Below are 14,507 nucleotides of genomic sequence, written 5' to 3'. Positions count from 1 at the left end.
ACATTTTTAACAACAATTGATCGCACCTACCTCTATTATATTATCTCAAGTGAATCTATACACCAGTTAACAGTTCCAGCGCTTACATGGAAGAAGAAGGAACCCGAAAGAGGAGAAAATGTAACAGCACAATACATCGCGCGTTGTAAATCGCAACGCTGCACAACGCGCTGCGCGCTGTGAATCCACTTCGTTTCTGAGCCGCAAACTGTGCAGTTACGAACATGCAATGCCTCAGTCACGTGCAGAATTTTGGACAATGCATAGTGTAGCATACATTATATACTCTTGGGCAGGAGAGTCAGTTTTGTGCATTGTATGTCTCTTTTTACATCCACCGGCAATGCCTTTCACGCATTACTCAGTAAGCTTAGTAAGCTTAAAGCGAAAGTAGCTTTGCGCATCAAGGGGGATAAGCAAACAAGTATACCAGTGTTATTTCCCCTGGAGCCAACCACCCAACACCTGCAACAAATTTGATTCTTTTATTTCCTGAAAGTTTAAATTGTTATAGATTATTAGTCACATCAACATTACCGCATTTAGTTGCCCTCGAGCATCTGGTTCGAACTGACTGTGGATGCCAGGGCTATTTTGCAGATCTACTGCTTTGATTGATGAATCATCCTGAAAACACCGCTGCAACAGTTACAGTGACCGATTTATTTTAGGAGACAACTTTGTTGTGAGTTAGACACGATAGTGGGTATGGTACTTGTACAGTGTTAAATTAGATTATTCTGGATCTGGATCTGGATAACCCGCCTGGGTTGGTGGTTGGCGGGTGCGCCACAGAAGCCGACGACGACTATCAACGTGACGTTTTTTTTTATTGAAGATTCGACAACGCTACAGTACAGTACCAAGGGCTGTTTGCTGATCGTCGTCTGTCATGATGTCACATTGTAGTGAGAGTACGAGTTACTAAACTTTCTAACTTTTATGTTGTACTGCTTGATATTTAATGCGCTTTTGTTTCCTTCTTCATGTTCTTGTCAGTTGTAAGGGGGGATCTTGTATGCTAGTCCAGCCCCCTGTGTGTACGGGGAGATACGATTGATTGTCTTGTACTCAGTGCATGTGCATGTGTGAGTGTTTTCTTAAAATTGCAAGTTTTGTTGTTGTTGAGCATCTAGCTGTGTGTGATCATACTAATAGAATTGAACTTTAGTTTAAGTTTAGGCCGTGGCTGCAGAACCCACAAGTTGGTTACGGAGAACCCAGGCCCGAGAACCAGCAAGTCGGTTATGAATCCACCAGGCTCGGGAGCCAGCACTCTTGAGAAGCTCTCAAAACAAAGGTTTCTTTTTATCGAGAACCAACGAGTCATTCATAACTTAGATAAGATTATTGCAAAGAACTGTGGTCTTTGTTATTTAAGTTTTAGAGAAATGTTGAAAAGAAGAAAATGAAGCTTGAAAGATTAGAAAAAACGCACCAACTGTGACAGGTAGCTATAGGAGGACTCAAAGCCCAACCTCTTGGACAGCGGTTGATAGTATTAATAATAAAAATCATTAATTTTCTGTCTTCAATCAGGCACTGCATTTTTATTGTTTTTCATTACTATTTTCATAGTTTCAAGACAATTAACTATTGATGATACATGTTTACCTACAGAAAAGGCAAAGACAATGGACAAGCAAGAGAGCAGAAAACTGCCCAATCTGACCCAGGCAGAACTGGACGGTCTGGCCGCCTCACTGGACATTCATTATGCTGTTCTGGACAATCTGACCGGCGGCCAAGCCAGCTATGAGGCTTCTCTTACAATTTCCAACAAAGGTGACATGACTGCATGAAGCATGTTTTTAACATATATTAATTATAGTTTATGGTTACTTTTGAGATCAACTGCATGCTCCTTTGTAGGGCTAAGACTTTAAATGAATACTCAGAAGCATATATATATATATATATAATATATATTGTATCAGTTTGGTTAAGATCACAAACCATACACTGATGATTCAGTATTAAAAGCAGGACTAAGCCGAAGTTCTACGACTGTGTAATCCGGAATTCAATTCAATTCTTTGTTTTCAAATGTGGCAAGAAATATTGTGACTATCTTTTAGCATTGCTGGTGATAACATGCAGCCATTTTCAGTTACCCAGAGATTAGATGGTGGCCCAAGGCTTTTTGTTTGTTATCAAATGTGCTGACAAGTGTGTTTTTTTTAGCTCTTTCGTTACATTTTGCACACTATTTTATAGGCCATTTAGGTAGTTTTTAAACACATTGACAACTATCTTTATTCTTTGTTGCATTGCAGGTAGTACAGAGCTGAGGTTTGCAAACTGGTCCATGTTCTTTTCCCACATCCGCATGATAGAGCCAGGTCGTCTCCCCTGTGATGAGGGAATCAAGCTAGCGGATGGCCTTCACCTCATGCATATTAACGGCTGTTTGTTTCGACTTCATCCAACGCCAGACTTCAAACCTCTCGGACAAGGGCAGGCGCTGACGATTCCGTTTCGTGGGCAGTATTATTCTGTGGCTCGTTGTGATATTTTGCCCAACTGGTTCCTGGCCGCTCCTGACTTAGAACCCAGAGTGATCGCCTGCACTGCTGGTGAGAGTCTGGACTTTGTGGCGCCGTTCGACACTGCCAGCAAGTGGAAACGCTTTGACTACACCCTCAGTAGTAGTAAGAAGAAGCGATTTGACTTCTATGACCCCTTTACGCCGGAGGTGAGGTTCAACAGAAATGCGGTGGAGGATCAAGGGACATGCGGAAAGCGTGTCATTCCAACACCAGTCAGCTTGACTGTGAGTGAGAACGAACAGCCTGTGAAGTTTGAGGGCCCAATGTGGACTGTTGTGTACGACACCTCGTTCAAGCAGGAAGCGCAATATCTTGCAGGTAATGTGTCATAGTTATGTGTATTGATGTTGTGATGTCTTTGGCTCCAAGAAGCCTTTGTATTGTATTGGCTAATCAATATGTGTGTATATTTTACACATAACTTGCCATAACTTATCGATTATTGCGATATCTGTCCATTGGAGTATCTAGTTGTCTAAGTGTGATGATATCCCAGGCATTTGAGAACTTTAAAACCTAAAAGTGGCTGCCGATTTCGCAAAATGGGGAAATTTTAGAAGCCTGTCCGCGATTTCGGCAAAACGCTGCCGATTTCATGTATTTGGCAGCGTTTTGCCGATTACGCGAAATGGGCAAAAATGTTGCCCATTACGCGGAATCGGCAATTACGTGAATTCGGCACGACATATATATTTATGCACATTTTCAGGCCATAAAAAAATCTGATAAAATCACATCTTAACAAGGAGGGAGTCTAACTCTTAAAAGAAAAAGACATTTATAAAGGTTATGAACAGAAAAAAAGAAAAAAACATTTATAGAGGTTATGAACAGAAAATAAGAAAAAGACATTTATAGAGGTTATGAACAGAAAATAAGAACAAGACATTTATAGAGGTTATGAACAGAAAAAAAGAAAAAGACATAAATTTATAGAGGTTATGAACAGAAAATAAGAAAAAGACATTTATAGAGGTTATGAACAGAAAATAAGAAAAAGACATTTATAGAGGTTATGAACAGAAAATAAGAAAAAGCAAGGTCTTAGAAGGGGGAAAGGCTTAAATTTGGGGTCATGAAAGGAGGAACATCCCACATCCACTTTTGTCAGTATCCACTTTTGTCAGTATTTGATACTGGAAGTGGAGCAGATATATATATGGGCCAAAGTCAAAAGGTGCCAAATGGAACACTATAGTTTTATACTTTCTTTTTTGCATTTTTGACACTATTAATTAAGGCAAAAAAAAAAAAATTGTCTGTTTAGGGTAACCCGACCGACCCTATCGATTTGGCGCCGACCCAAAAACTCTTTTTTGATTTCAAAAAAAAAAAGAAAAAAAAGAGGTAAAAATGCTAAATAGAGACATTTGGCGTTTTGAAACATGTATTCATCAAATATAAGAAGTGAATGTTTAGTCAACATAGCATTTACACACACAAAAAACAAAAAAAACAAAAAAACAAAAAAAAAACCTACCTACCTACCGACCCTACTTTTTTTGGTCATGTTACCCTAAACAGACAAGTTTTTTGGGGGGCCTAATGTACTTTTAATGTTTTTTAAAACTAACCCTGCAGTTTTTCAACCAACTGAATAAATTTTTGTTTTGTGTCCTGTTCTGAAATCTGTTTCTCGTGACATACAACATCTTCAGTGCTGTTTTTTGTTACCTTAAATGCCAATTTCAAGATGGAAATATATCTTTTTGTACAAAATCCAACACACTCTTTTGAATTATGGTCAAAAGAAATGTTCAAATATAATATCTTTTAAGCATGGCCATCATGAAAATGTCACGTCACTAGAAACAGATTTTTGGATTTTCTGCAAATCTTCCTAGAAAAAAAAACAAAGACTTTTCAGACAAACCATGTAGCATTTGATCAGGGATGTTGCTACAAATTCATACCTATAGGACAAATGTCCTGAGTTCTTCGGCATAAATAGGACATTTTGACCGCTTTCACAAAGTGTAATAGGACATTAAATAACATATTCTTACTCCGAATCACATTAGCATTGAGTCACCTGAGATGCTTATCACTGAAAAACGCTTACCCGGCTAAATTTTTTAAAGGGAAGCAACCCATCACCAAAACGAAAGTGAAAGTAGCTTTGGTAATGGGCCAGCACACTGGGAGTTACCTCCCATACGGGAGTGTGCCACGTCACTTCCTCTAGGAACACGTGCCTATCTCATACGTTCTTTTCACCTCGGAGAGGACGGTTCACTTTTTGACGCTCTGTGGCCGACCTTGTGTGTTTGAGTGACACCCGCCGGCCACGTTACCCAGCTTTTCTGCTCGCCTTGCCTACAGTTTGGTGAGCTCGTTCCCGTTTGTTGTTGGTTGTTTGCGCTGTTTTCGTTACTGTACGTTGTCCGTTTTTTGCGGACTTGTGTGTCAGTGACTTGCGTGTTTAGCCATTTTGTTGTGTGAGTTAGTTAGCTAGCTCGTATGACTTTGCTCGTAGCTCTGCGTGCCCCTTTCTGTGTTGGGCAAGTGTAGCTATAGTATTTTGTTGACGCGAAAGAGTGTGTGTTTACTGTGTTCAGTCGTTTAGACTTACGTGTCAGTAAATTTTTTCGCGTTGTCACGCGTCGTTGACTTGTGTGTCAGTTACTTGCGTGTTTCGCCATTTTGTTGTGTGTCGCCATTTTGTGGTGTGAGTTAGTTTTCTAGCTCGTGTGACTTTGTAGCTTTACGTGCCTCTGTTTTTGTTGGGCAAGTGTAGCTATCGTATTTTGTTGACGCGAAAGTGTGTGTTTTTTTTTTACTGAGTTTTCAGTCGTTTAGACTTACGTTCAGTAAAATGTTTTCGTGTTGTTTACATGGATTTGACAGCATGTCTGATTCAGACAACCGCTGTGGCAAGTCGGACCCCATGGGGAAATTTTAAGCCTTAGGCTTCTTCTTTAGCAGTTTTACTTGTACAGACCAAGAACGTAACTATTTGTTGTCTGTACCTTTTTCGGCGCCTAGCGCTGTTACTACTTCTGCTATCTTTTGTGGCGCCTAGCGCTATGGTTACGTCTGCTCCGGTTCTCTACTACGGAGACTTCGTCCTCGTTGTTAGCACCTGTGCAGGGTGCGTTGGTTCCTTTCTGTTTTAGACACTGGTTCCGGGAATCCGCAGCTTGGTGCAAGCAGAGTTCCAGCGTTCCGTCGCCAGTTGTTTGGCGTTTCCGGCATCTGGCAGTGACGTCCGGGAGTTGGCTTCCGTGTCTTTGCCGTCCATTTCCGGTTTGGAGCAGCGTCCTCCCTCTTCAGCTGCGGCTGGTAAGCAGAGCTGGTCCGATAGCCCTCGTGAGGCGCCTGGACGTTCTCTCTCGGGAGACAGCTCTTTCGCATCGGGTCACGACCGATACCATGCTGATCTTTCATTTCCGGCGATAACCTACGAGGCCCCGGATTTGATCGAACAGCTGCGGCAGTCGGTTTCGGCTGCCGCATTTCCGGCACTTGCCGGAAGTGATGATCCGTCCGCTCCGGCACGCTAAGGCGGTCGCGGCAGGATGGAGTATTCACTGACTTCCGGTCCTTCCGGATCGCGAAGTCAACCAGTGCAGCCTTCGCTTCCGCATTGCGCGGTTTCGTCGGCTACACTTCCGGCACTTGCCGGAAGTGATGATCCGTCCGCTCCGGCACGCTAAGGCGGTCGCGGCAGGATGGAGTATTCACTGACTTCCGGTCCTTCCGGATCACGAAGTCAACCAGTGCAGCCTTCACTTCCGCATTGCGCGGTTTCGACGGCTACACTTCCGGTTTCGGCCGGACACGCTGCTTCCTCTTCTGGTGCTTCCTTCCGGATACCAGTGGGTGGATTCCAGCGTACGCCTTCCGGCCAGTTAGTGCCTAGGCTTGAGCAGGCATCACTCCACTCTGATGGGGGAGTGACGTCAGCTCATCCAGCTCCGGTTTTTGCGGATGGTCGTCCTGCCTACCCTTTACTTTCACAAGGTTCTGGGCTGCAGGATGATGTTCGTGTACAGGCATTTCCGGTTTCCGGTTTGCCAGGGCATGCTTCTGCTTCCGGAACTGGTGTTTTTGGTTTCAGTGCAGCCTTCGCTTCCGCATTGCGCGGTTCTGTCGGCTACACTACCGGCACTCGCCAGAAGTGATGATCCGTCCACGCAGGCACGCTACGGCGGCTGCGTTAGTATGGAGTATTCACTGATTTTCCGGTCCTTCCGGATCTCAAAGTCAACGAGGGCAGTCTTCAATTCCGCATTGCGCGGTTTCGTCGGCTACACTTCCGGTTTCGGCCGGACGTGCTGCTTCCTCTTCTGGTGCTTCCTTCCGGATACCAGAGGGTGGATTCCAGCGTACGCCTTCCGGCCTTTTAGTGCCTAGGCTTGAGCAGGCATCACTCCACTCGGATGAGGGAGTGACGTCAGCTCATCCAGCTCCGGATTTTTTACGGATGGTCGTCCTGCCTACCCTTACCTTCACAAGGTTCTGGGTTGCAGGATGATGTTCGTGCACAGGCATTTCCGGTTTCCGGTTTGCCAGGGCATGCTTCTGCTTCCGGAACTGTGGTTTTGGTCATGGCTCCATTTGTGACTATTCTGATGCTCCATCAGGGGTCAACGAGGAGTCTCGGGGCGTGTTTCCGTCGAAGCTCAAGGCTGTTCTTGACATCGCGGTGGAAGTAGCGTCTCGTTTTTTCCCCGAAGGGGTGGTGGCTGCGGACTCTTCCGCTCCGTTCGTTCCTTCGGCCATGGCGGACTTCCGGCCGGCACAGGAAGATGTTTCTTCCTTCCGGTTCGCCGAGTCTCCGTCAGTGGCTTACCAACTTTTGCATTCGCTGGTTCGTCCAGCACATGCGGGGAGTGGTATTCGGCCAGTGCCTGTTCCGTTACTGCTTCCTTTTGGTCCAGTTCCGGTATCAGCTCAGCAGTGGGTGGCGTCGGCTTCTCAAGCCTCTTCCTTTGTGCCTACGGGCAATAGGAAGCTTAGCTTGTCCACTCAGAGCCAGAGCTGGCTGGTGTCTTTTGCACTCCCTAGGGCTACCCTTCCGGTTCTCCGGGAATTGCTGCCTCTTCTGGCTAAACCGATCAAGTATGATCCGGTTCTGCCGGTTTCTGAGGCTTCCTCCTCTCTGCTGAGGAGGTTGGACGTCGGCAGATCGAACTGTCCTCCGTTGCAGAGACTCTTGTTCGAACTCTGTCTCGGTCATCGATCGATTCGCTGGTTCCTTTCACTCTCAGTGAAGAACAATATGCGGACGATGTCTCTGCCCTTTTGACCACCTTGGCCAAGGTCAAGGAGGAGCAATTGCGTCTTTCCTCCCTACAGTTCTCCCAAGCGGTCCTCTGTAGGAGGGATCTCTTCCTCTCGCAGTCCCAGTTCACGGAGCTGGCTACTAGGGAGACCTGGAGAGTCTCCCCTGTCTCAGAGGAATCTCGCTTCTGTTCTCTGGCAATGGTTGCCAGACAGAAGGAGATTCAGTCGAACAAGGACAGTCAGTTCCTCGACTTCACTCTGCAGGGGGTGAAACAGTCTAAGCCTTCTAAACAAAAGCAGGCTCAGACATTGTCGAATCTCAAGCCAGCTCAGAAGCGGCAGGCTCTGCCGGTCGCTCGTGGCGGGAAGAAGAGGACGGCATCGGGGAGGGGGTGTGGCGGCTCTGGGAGTAAGCCACACTCCCAATGATGCGCTCACGATCTCACCCACCTCCCGCCTTCCACCTTGGTGATGGCGGGAGGCCCCTCCCGTGCGCTTTCTCGTTGGATGTCGGTAGTTGACAGCCAATGGATTGTGGGAGTGGTGAGATCGGGCTTCCGCCTGCTCTGGCGGGAGGAAAAGGCGCCTCTTACCCGAGTGCCGCCGCGGTTCAAGCCCCTCTTCTCGCAGGAAGCACGTTCCGCCTTGCAGTCGGAAATTGCCTCTCTGCAGCAGAAGGGCGCGGTGGAGAGAGTTCGGGTCCATAGCTCCCTGGGATTTAAGGGCGTCTTTTCGCCGTTCCCTAAGCGTCAGGAGGATGGCGTCCTGTTTTGGATTTATCTCTCCTCAACACTTTCTTGAGTGAGATAAAAGTCAAGATGGAGACGCCAGCCTCGGTCCGAGACTCTCTCTGCCCAGGAGACTGGGTGACCTTGATCGATCTCAAGGACGCATACTTTCATTCTTATGCATCCGGCCGACCGGAATTGGCTTTGTTTCCGGTGGGGAGATCAGATCTACCAGTTTTGCGCACTCCCTTTCGGGCTGTCCCTCGCACCATGGATTTTCACCATGGTGGTGAGACAGTTCTGTGCACTGGTGAGGTCCTAGGGTATCCGCCTGCGGGCTTATCTGGACGACTGATTCATCATGATCCAGTCCCAGAGCGGCTGTTCGCAGGATACCCTAATGGTTCTTTGAGAATCCAACTTGTTGGGGTTCTCGATCAACCGGGCAAATCCGGAGCTGACCCCGTCACAGACATTCACTTATCTGGGGATGTCTTTCGACACGGTCGCGTGGACTGTCCAGCCTTTTCAGAGAAGGGTGGACAAGCTCCAAGCTCAGATTCGCTCCACTTTGTCTCTCCGGATGGTTTCCATCCGTCTGGACTTGGTGGCTCGCTCGCATAGAGCGTCCACCTCGTCGGTTTATGCTTCCCACTGGAAGGCATGGGCTGCCTGGTGTTCAGCTACAGGGGTGAGGTCGGTGGCTTCGCGCTCTATTCAGGTCGCCAACCGCCTCTCTTTCATGTCTTCGCAGGGCGCCTCAGGCTTCTCGTTGAGGTTCCGGCGCTTCGCTATCTCGGTGACTCTTTAGCAGATCGGTCGGTCTGTTCGAGTCGGGGGCGTTATAGCTGCAGTCATTAAAGGGGCTGCTCTTAGGGAAGCTAAAGCTCGTTTGCCCGCTCCCAAGTGGGACTTGTTTTTAATCCTGGAATTCCTATGTTCTGCGGATTTTGAGCCTTTGAGCGAGGCCATTCTGTTCAATGTCACTCGCTAAGCGCTGGTTCTTCTTTTGTTGGCAACGGCCCAACGGGGTGGCGAGGTCCACGCCCTGTTGGGTCAGCCTGGAGATATCTCCTTTGAGTCGGACGGTTTCGCATCTTTGCGTTTCCGGCCCGATTTCCTGGCCAAGATTCAGGGCAGGCCTCTCCGCTGGTTAGAGTCAAGGCTCTGATCAGCGCGTTTGGCCCCGGATGACCTTGATTTGGTCAATTGCCCTGTGAGGGCTCTTTGTCTGTACTTAGCCCGGACTCAGCTGTTTCGGTCTAGTTCTAAGAAGTTGCTGTTTATCTCGCCCTTTTCTAGGCGCGAGTAAGATTTGTCGTAGGTATCGTTGGCCCGGTGGGTGTCCTCGCTCATTAAGCAAGCTTATGAGTGGAGTCGCACAAAGAGGGGGGGGGGGGGTCATGCCCTCCTTGCCACTTGACTCGGCCCGAGCCCATGATATGAGGGCGTGGGCATCCTCTCTGGCAGTACTGCGCTCCAGATGTCTAGAGGAGGTGCTGACAACTACGTTTTGGCGTTCTGAAGATGTTTTCTTAAACTTTTATCTTCGGGACGTCTCGGCTCTTCGACAGGATGGCTTCAGAGGCCTTCCAGTGCTCATAGCAGCAGGCCAGTTCCTGTCCAGAACTTGATGGTGAGTTTTGATTCATTTCTAGCCCACCGCCTTGTTGATGTTATCTGCTAATGTGATTCGGAGTAAGAATATGTTATTTAATGGAAAATTTCCTAGATAAATTTTCATTTAATTAATATACTTACCCGAATCACATACTGTATTCCCTCCCACCTGCCCCGCGTATGGTTTTAAGTTTTTCTAAGACCGTATGAGATAGGCACGTGTTCCTAGAGGAAGTGACGTGGCACACTCCCGTATGGGAGGTAACTCCCAGTGTGCTGGCCCATTACCAAAGCTACTTTCACTTTCGTTTTGGTGATGGGTTGCTTCCCTTTAAAAAATTTAGCCGGGTAAGCGTTTTTCAGTGATAAGCATCTCAGGTGACTCAATGCTAATGTGATTCGGGTAAGTATATTAATTAAATGAAAATTTATCTAGGAAATTTTCCATTATGAATTTACGCCAAACAGCTTTGAGCTTATAACACATTCCATGGAATTGTTCCAAAGTCATGCGCCCACACACACACGCGCGCGCGCACTGTAGAACACACACATAATATAGTAAATACATCAACACAGTGTGCGTATAATGTTGTATTTGTTTAGTTTCAAAGAAACCACAAAAAAGAAACCAACATGGACAACTTCAGAGCTCTTACTTTGATTACAAACGGCATGATTTGGATAAAAGTTGAAAAACAAAATGATCGGTTTGATCTAATGCTGGTCTTTTGCAGGCTTTAGTTTTTTTTCCAGCGGCATAATTCAGTGCTTCGTCTCATATCTAAAACAAAAGCAGACGACAAATTTAGTCAGTTGGAGTTGTCTCCCGTACTCCTGTAGCATGCACTGATCTAAAAATAATCCACTATTTTTAGATCAGTGCGCTGCACCGAGACGGTATAAATACCCAAACGGCGCATACCACAAACGGTTCGGGAATTCCCGACAAAAGAAAAGATCCGCACGCGGCACTGGCAACTTCAGTGTCAGCTGAACACGAGAGCGTTCGGTGTTTTAGAAGATTTGTATCTTGAAATGAAAATTAACGATTATCGCGCTGTCCGAAGGAATGGAGTACATATCGGACAATGACCACGCTTAGGCTGAAACGATAGGACATCTGACCGACATGCGGCAATGTGAATCGGACATTTGGGGATTTTCATCGTTATATATGTCCGATGTCCGACGCCTAACGACATCCCTGTTTGATTTCTAACATTTATTTAACTTGTGTAAAGAGACAAGAAAATCCTGAAGTAAATTTTTGCATGAAAAACAACACTTTTCCAGTTTCTTGTGACAAGTCAGTGTGACGGAAGAGATTAGTTTTCCGTCACATGTTACGAGAAACATTTTTATTAACATTAATCCTGTAAAATCGAAAGTTAGTTGTGTGCTTCTGTTCCGTAAAACTTCGTTAACATAACATTACAAAGAAGAATAAGCACTCAGTTTTTCTTAGAAGGATGTTCTTTCATGTCTCTCGTTATTTTTGGACCCCGCGTTGTTCCCTGTGACGTGTAAAAAAGCGTGTGACGGATTCAGAAAACGTACCCGGTCGCAAGGACGCCATGCGTTCGAATGTGCCAGAAACTCGTATGTCGCTCAGACCACTTTGCGGATGTCGTAAAAGCAGCTGCCGTTAATCGAGATCGAAAGTAAGGTGCCGAAAATCGCGTGCTGTCTCTCGTGACGTTTGTGACAGATTTTTTGCAACGTGTCAAAACTCGTTTTAATTTTGGTACCATGCTATTTTTTTAACTTTTAATATGTAGCCTACATTGATAACGTTTTGTTGACCCCAAAACGATGGCTCTTTCTTTTCATTTTCTTTATGCAAAAAAGCAAAGAAAGAGGAATTTAGTGTGACAGAACATGTCACAGGAGACTGTAGTTTTTTAACCTTCAAATTCTCAATGTTGATTGTTTTTTTCATATTGAAGACCAATTCAAATAAAAGAATGAACTTTACTGAACCGGCCCATCTATTCTTTATTTAAGAAAAAACAAGGTTACACTGTTTAATTTTGCATTTCTAATGACACCCAAAAACGAGGCTTTAGAAACGACCAAAAATAGGGGGAAATTAGGATAAGAAATTCATAAAAAAATACTTACTATCAACTTTGTGTTCTGAAACTTTGGCAATATCATCTGATATTGAGAGCTTTAGTTAAAATATTAAAAAAATCTTTAATTTATTAGCCTTTTAAAAATGTCACATGACAAGGGGCACCTTTTGACTTTGGCCCATTTATATATGGCTTAGTCAGTGTGTATTTGGAACAGAAAGAAAGAGTGAGATGGATAATAAAAGAAAGAGAGAGATTTTAGACTTTGCCTCACTCCCGCTTTTGGCTCTTTTATCCAGAAAGGATCGGCTCAAGCATATTGTCATCCGGTTCTTCTACCACCCCCTCCTCCCATGCCATCCTTCTCACCAAGGGAGAAGCACCAGTCTCCATCAACAATAAAACAGTGACCAGCAATGAATCCTACCACCTCAGTGTTGACGCAACACAACACCGAGTTCAGATCAGCGCCAGCGAGGGTCCAGGAATTTTCTGGGGAGTTCAGACTCTTTTGAGTCTCGTTAGTGATGGAACCCTTCAGAGTTTGGAGGTCAAGGATGCTCCGAGGTACGTCTACCGAGGGATGCATGTGGATGTGTCGAGGAACTTTCACAGCAAGGAGTCTGTGATGCGGCTGCTGGAAGTGATGGCAATGTATAAGCTGAACAAGTTTCACTTTCACCTGACGGATGACGAGGGATGGCGTCTGGAGATTCCCGGCCTGGAAGAACTTACTGAGGTCAGTGATTGTCTTTGGTGTGTGCAGTTTTGTTTGGCCTCTTAAATTGATGGGGCAAAGTCGGCTTCACAAAGCTGGCTGCATAAAGCTTTGGCGCTGAATTTTTGGTAAAATGACTTTGCAAGTTGACTTCAGTCTCAATTAAGGACCTGCTTGATGGGTAGTTGATGGTATATCGCACTGCATTGTTGAGATTGTGAGGTGAAGATACACAAAATTAAATGATGACCTCTTGCAATCGAATCAAACTTTGACAACATATGTGTGCGTGCTGTTTTAGTCATATACAAGCCAGGTTCCATATTATAGTAAAACTGATGTGCCTGGTTGTTTTTTTCCTTATTAATTTTGTATTTTACATATATTTAACAAGCAAATATTCAGAGCCTGATAGCATCCAGAATGTGTAACAGATTGAAGCTGAGAGGACCTGAAAGAATGTGCCTCTTTTCTCTACAAACCGTGCTAACATAATTGTATTTTTAGCAACAAAGCAAGGATGGGGAAAAGAACATCTCTATGAACGTACTCGCACTCCTTCCTTTGATTTTGCAGGAAGACCAGTCACTGTAACTAAAATATCGGAGCTGAACATAAATTAAATATATAGAATAGCGATTGGAATGTTCAATCAACTACAGTGGAACCCCCCTTTTAAGACCTAAAACCATCTGAGAAAATCGGTTATTAAAAAAGGAAGGAGTCTTAAAATGGGGGTAATTTTACAGAGGTTAAGAACAGCAAGTCTGAGAAAACTAGGTCTTAAAAAGAAGGGAGTCTTAAATTGGTGGGTTTTAAAGGGGGGTTCCACTGTTGTCAAAACAAAACACTCATTTGTACATTAACCTGGTGGTTTTTGAAGTGGATGGACAACAAATCATATACATCCATTCACCAGGTTGGCAGCAGAAGATGCCATACAACATCGGAGGAGAACTCCCTTCTGCCGCTTCTGGGGTCAGGACCCTACACCACAAGTTCGGGGTCAGGGTTCTTAAGCGTAGAGGAGTATCGTGAGATCCTGCGATTTGCCACCCAGCGCCACATCGAGGTCATTCCTGAAATTGACATGCCCGGTCATTGTCACGCTGCTGTCAAGGCCATGCAGGTAATGTGCCTCTGGAAGCATTTTCTTTGCTTTCAGTTATATACAGTATTACATGATGAGCAACCTTAGCTTAGTGGTAGTGCCTCTGTCGTCCAAGTGGGTTCAAATCCCACTGGCAGCAACAGCTGGGTAAAGGGTGGAATCCACTGGTAAAACAATTGTGTGTATGTGCCTGAGTTGTACTACTTGTAGTCCATGAGCACAGAAAAAGAAGTTACATGTATATATACGCCACTTGTGTCAGAATTTAAATGATGCTTTTTAAACATCTATAGAACGTAAAACCTACTTTGAAATCTCAGGAATTTAATCGAGTTTCTTGTTTTGTCCGAAATACAAGTTTGGGGGACAATACTTCCAGAAAAAAAGCAGCTGGATGAAGAGATCTGGTTGAATACTATAGTACCAAAGAATATTTTCCCAAGTTTGGTGCATTTTGAAACATCCTTACACATT

At 45.2% G+C, this 14,507-nt stretch overlaps 1 protein-coding gene across 1 annotated transcript in view; it reads left to right on the top strand.

Moving 5' to 3' along the window:
• The first annotated feature begins 432 nt into the window (after positions 1–432).
• The window catches only part of LOC138964559 (chitobiase-like), a 28,106-nt gene continuing 14,031 nt past the window's right edge, over positions 433–14,507 (top strand). The window contains exons 1-5 of the mRNA XM_070336550.1: positions 433–914; positions 1,621–1,785; positions 2,277–2,867; positions 12,504–12,943; positions 13,842–14,051. Coding sequence (XP_070192651.1) covers positions 893–914; positions 1,621–1,785; positions 2,277–2,867; positions 12,504–12,943; positions 13,842–14,051 — 1,428 coding nt within the window. The 5' untranslated portion in view covers positions 433–892. The remainder of the gene's footprint in view (positions 915–1,620; positions 1,786–2,276; positions 2,868–12,503; positions 12,944–13,841; positions 14,052–14,507) is intronic.

Source organism: Littorina saxatilis, linkage group LG4, assembly GCF_037325665.1.
Source record: "Littorina saxatilis isolate snail1 linkage group LG4, US_GU_Lsax_2.0, whole genome shotgun sequence".
In the NCBI taxonomy this organism is placed as follows: Eukaryota; Metazoa; Mollusca; class Gastropoda; order Littorinimorpha; family Littorinidae; genus Littorina; species Littorina saxatilis.
Note: the sequence above shows the minus strand (reverse complement) of the source record. Positions and strands in the feature narration are given on the sequence as shown.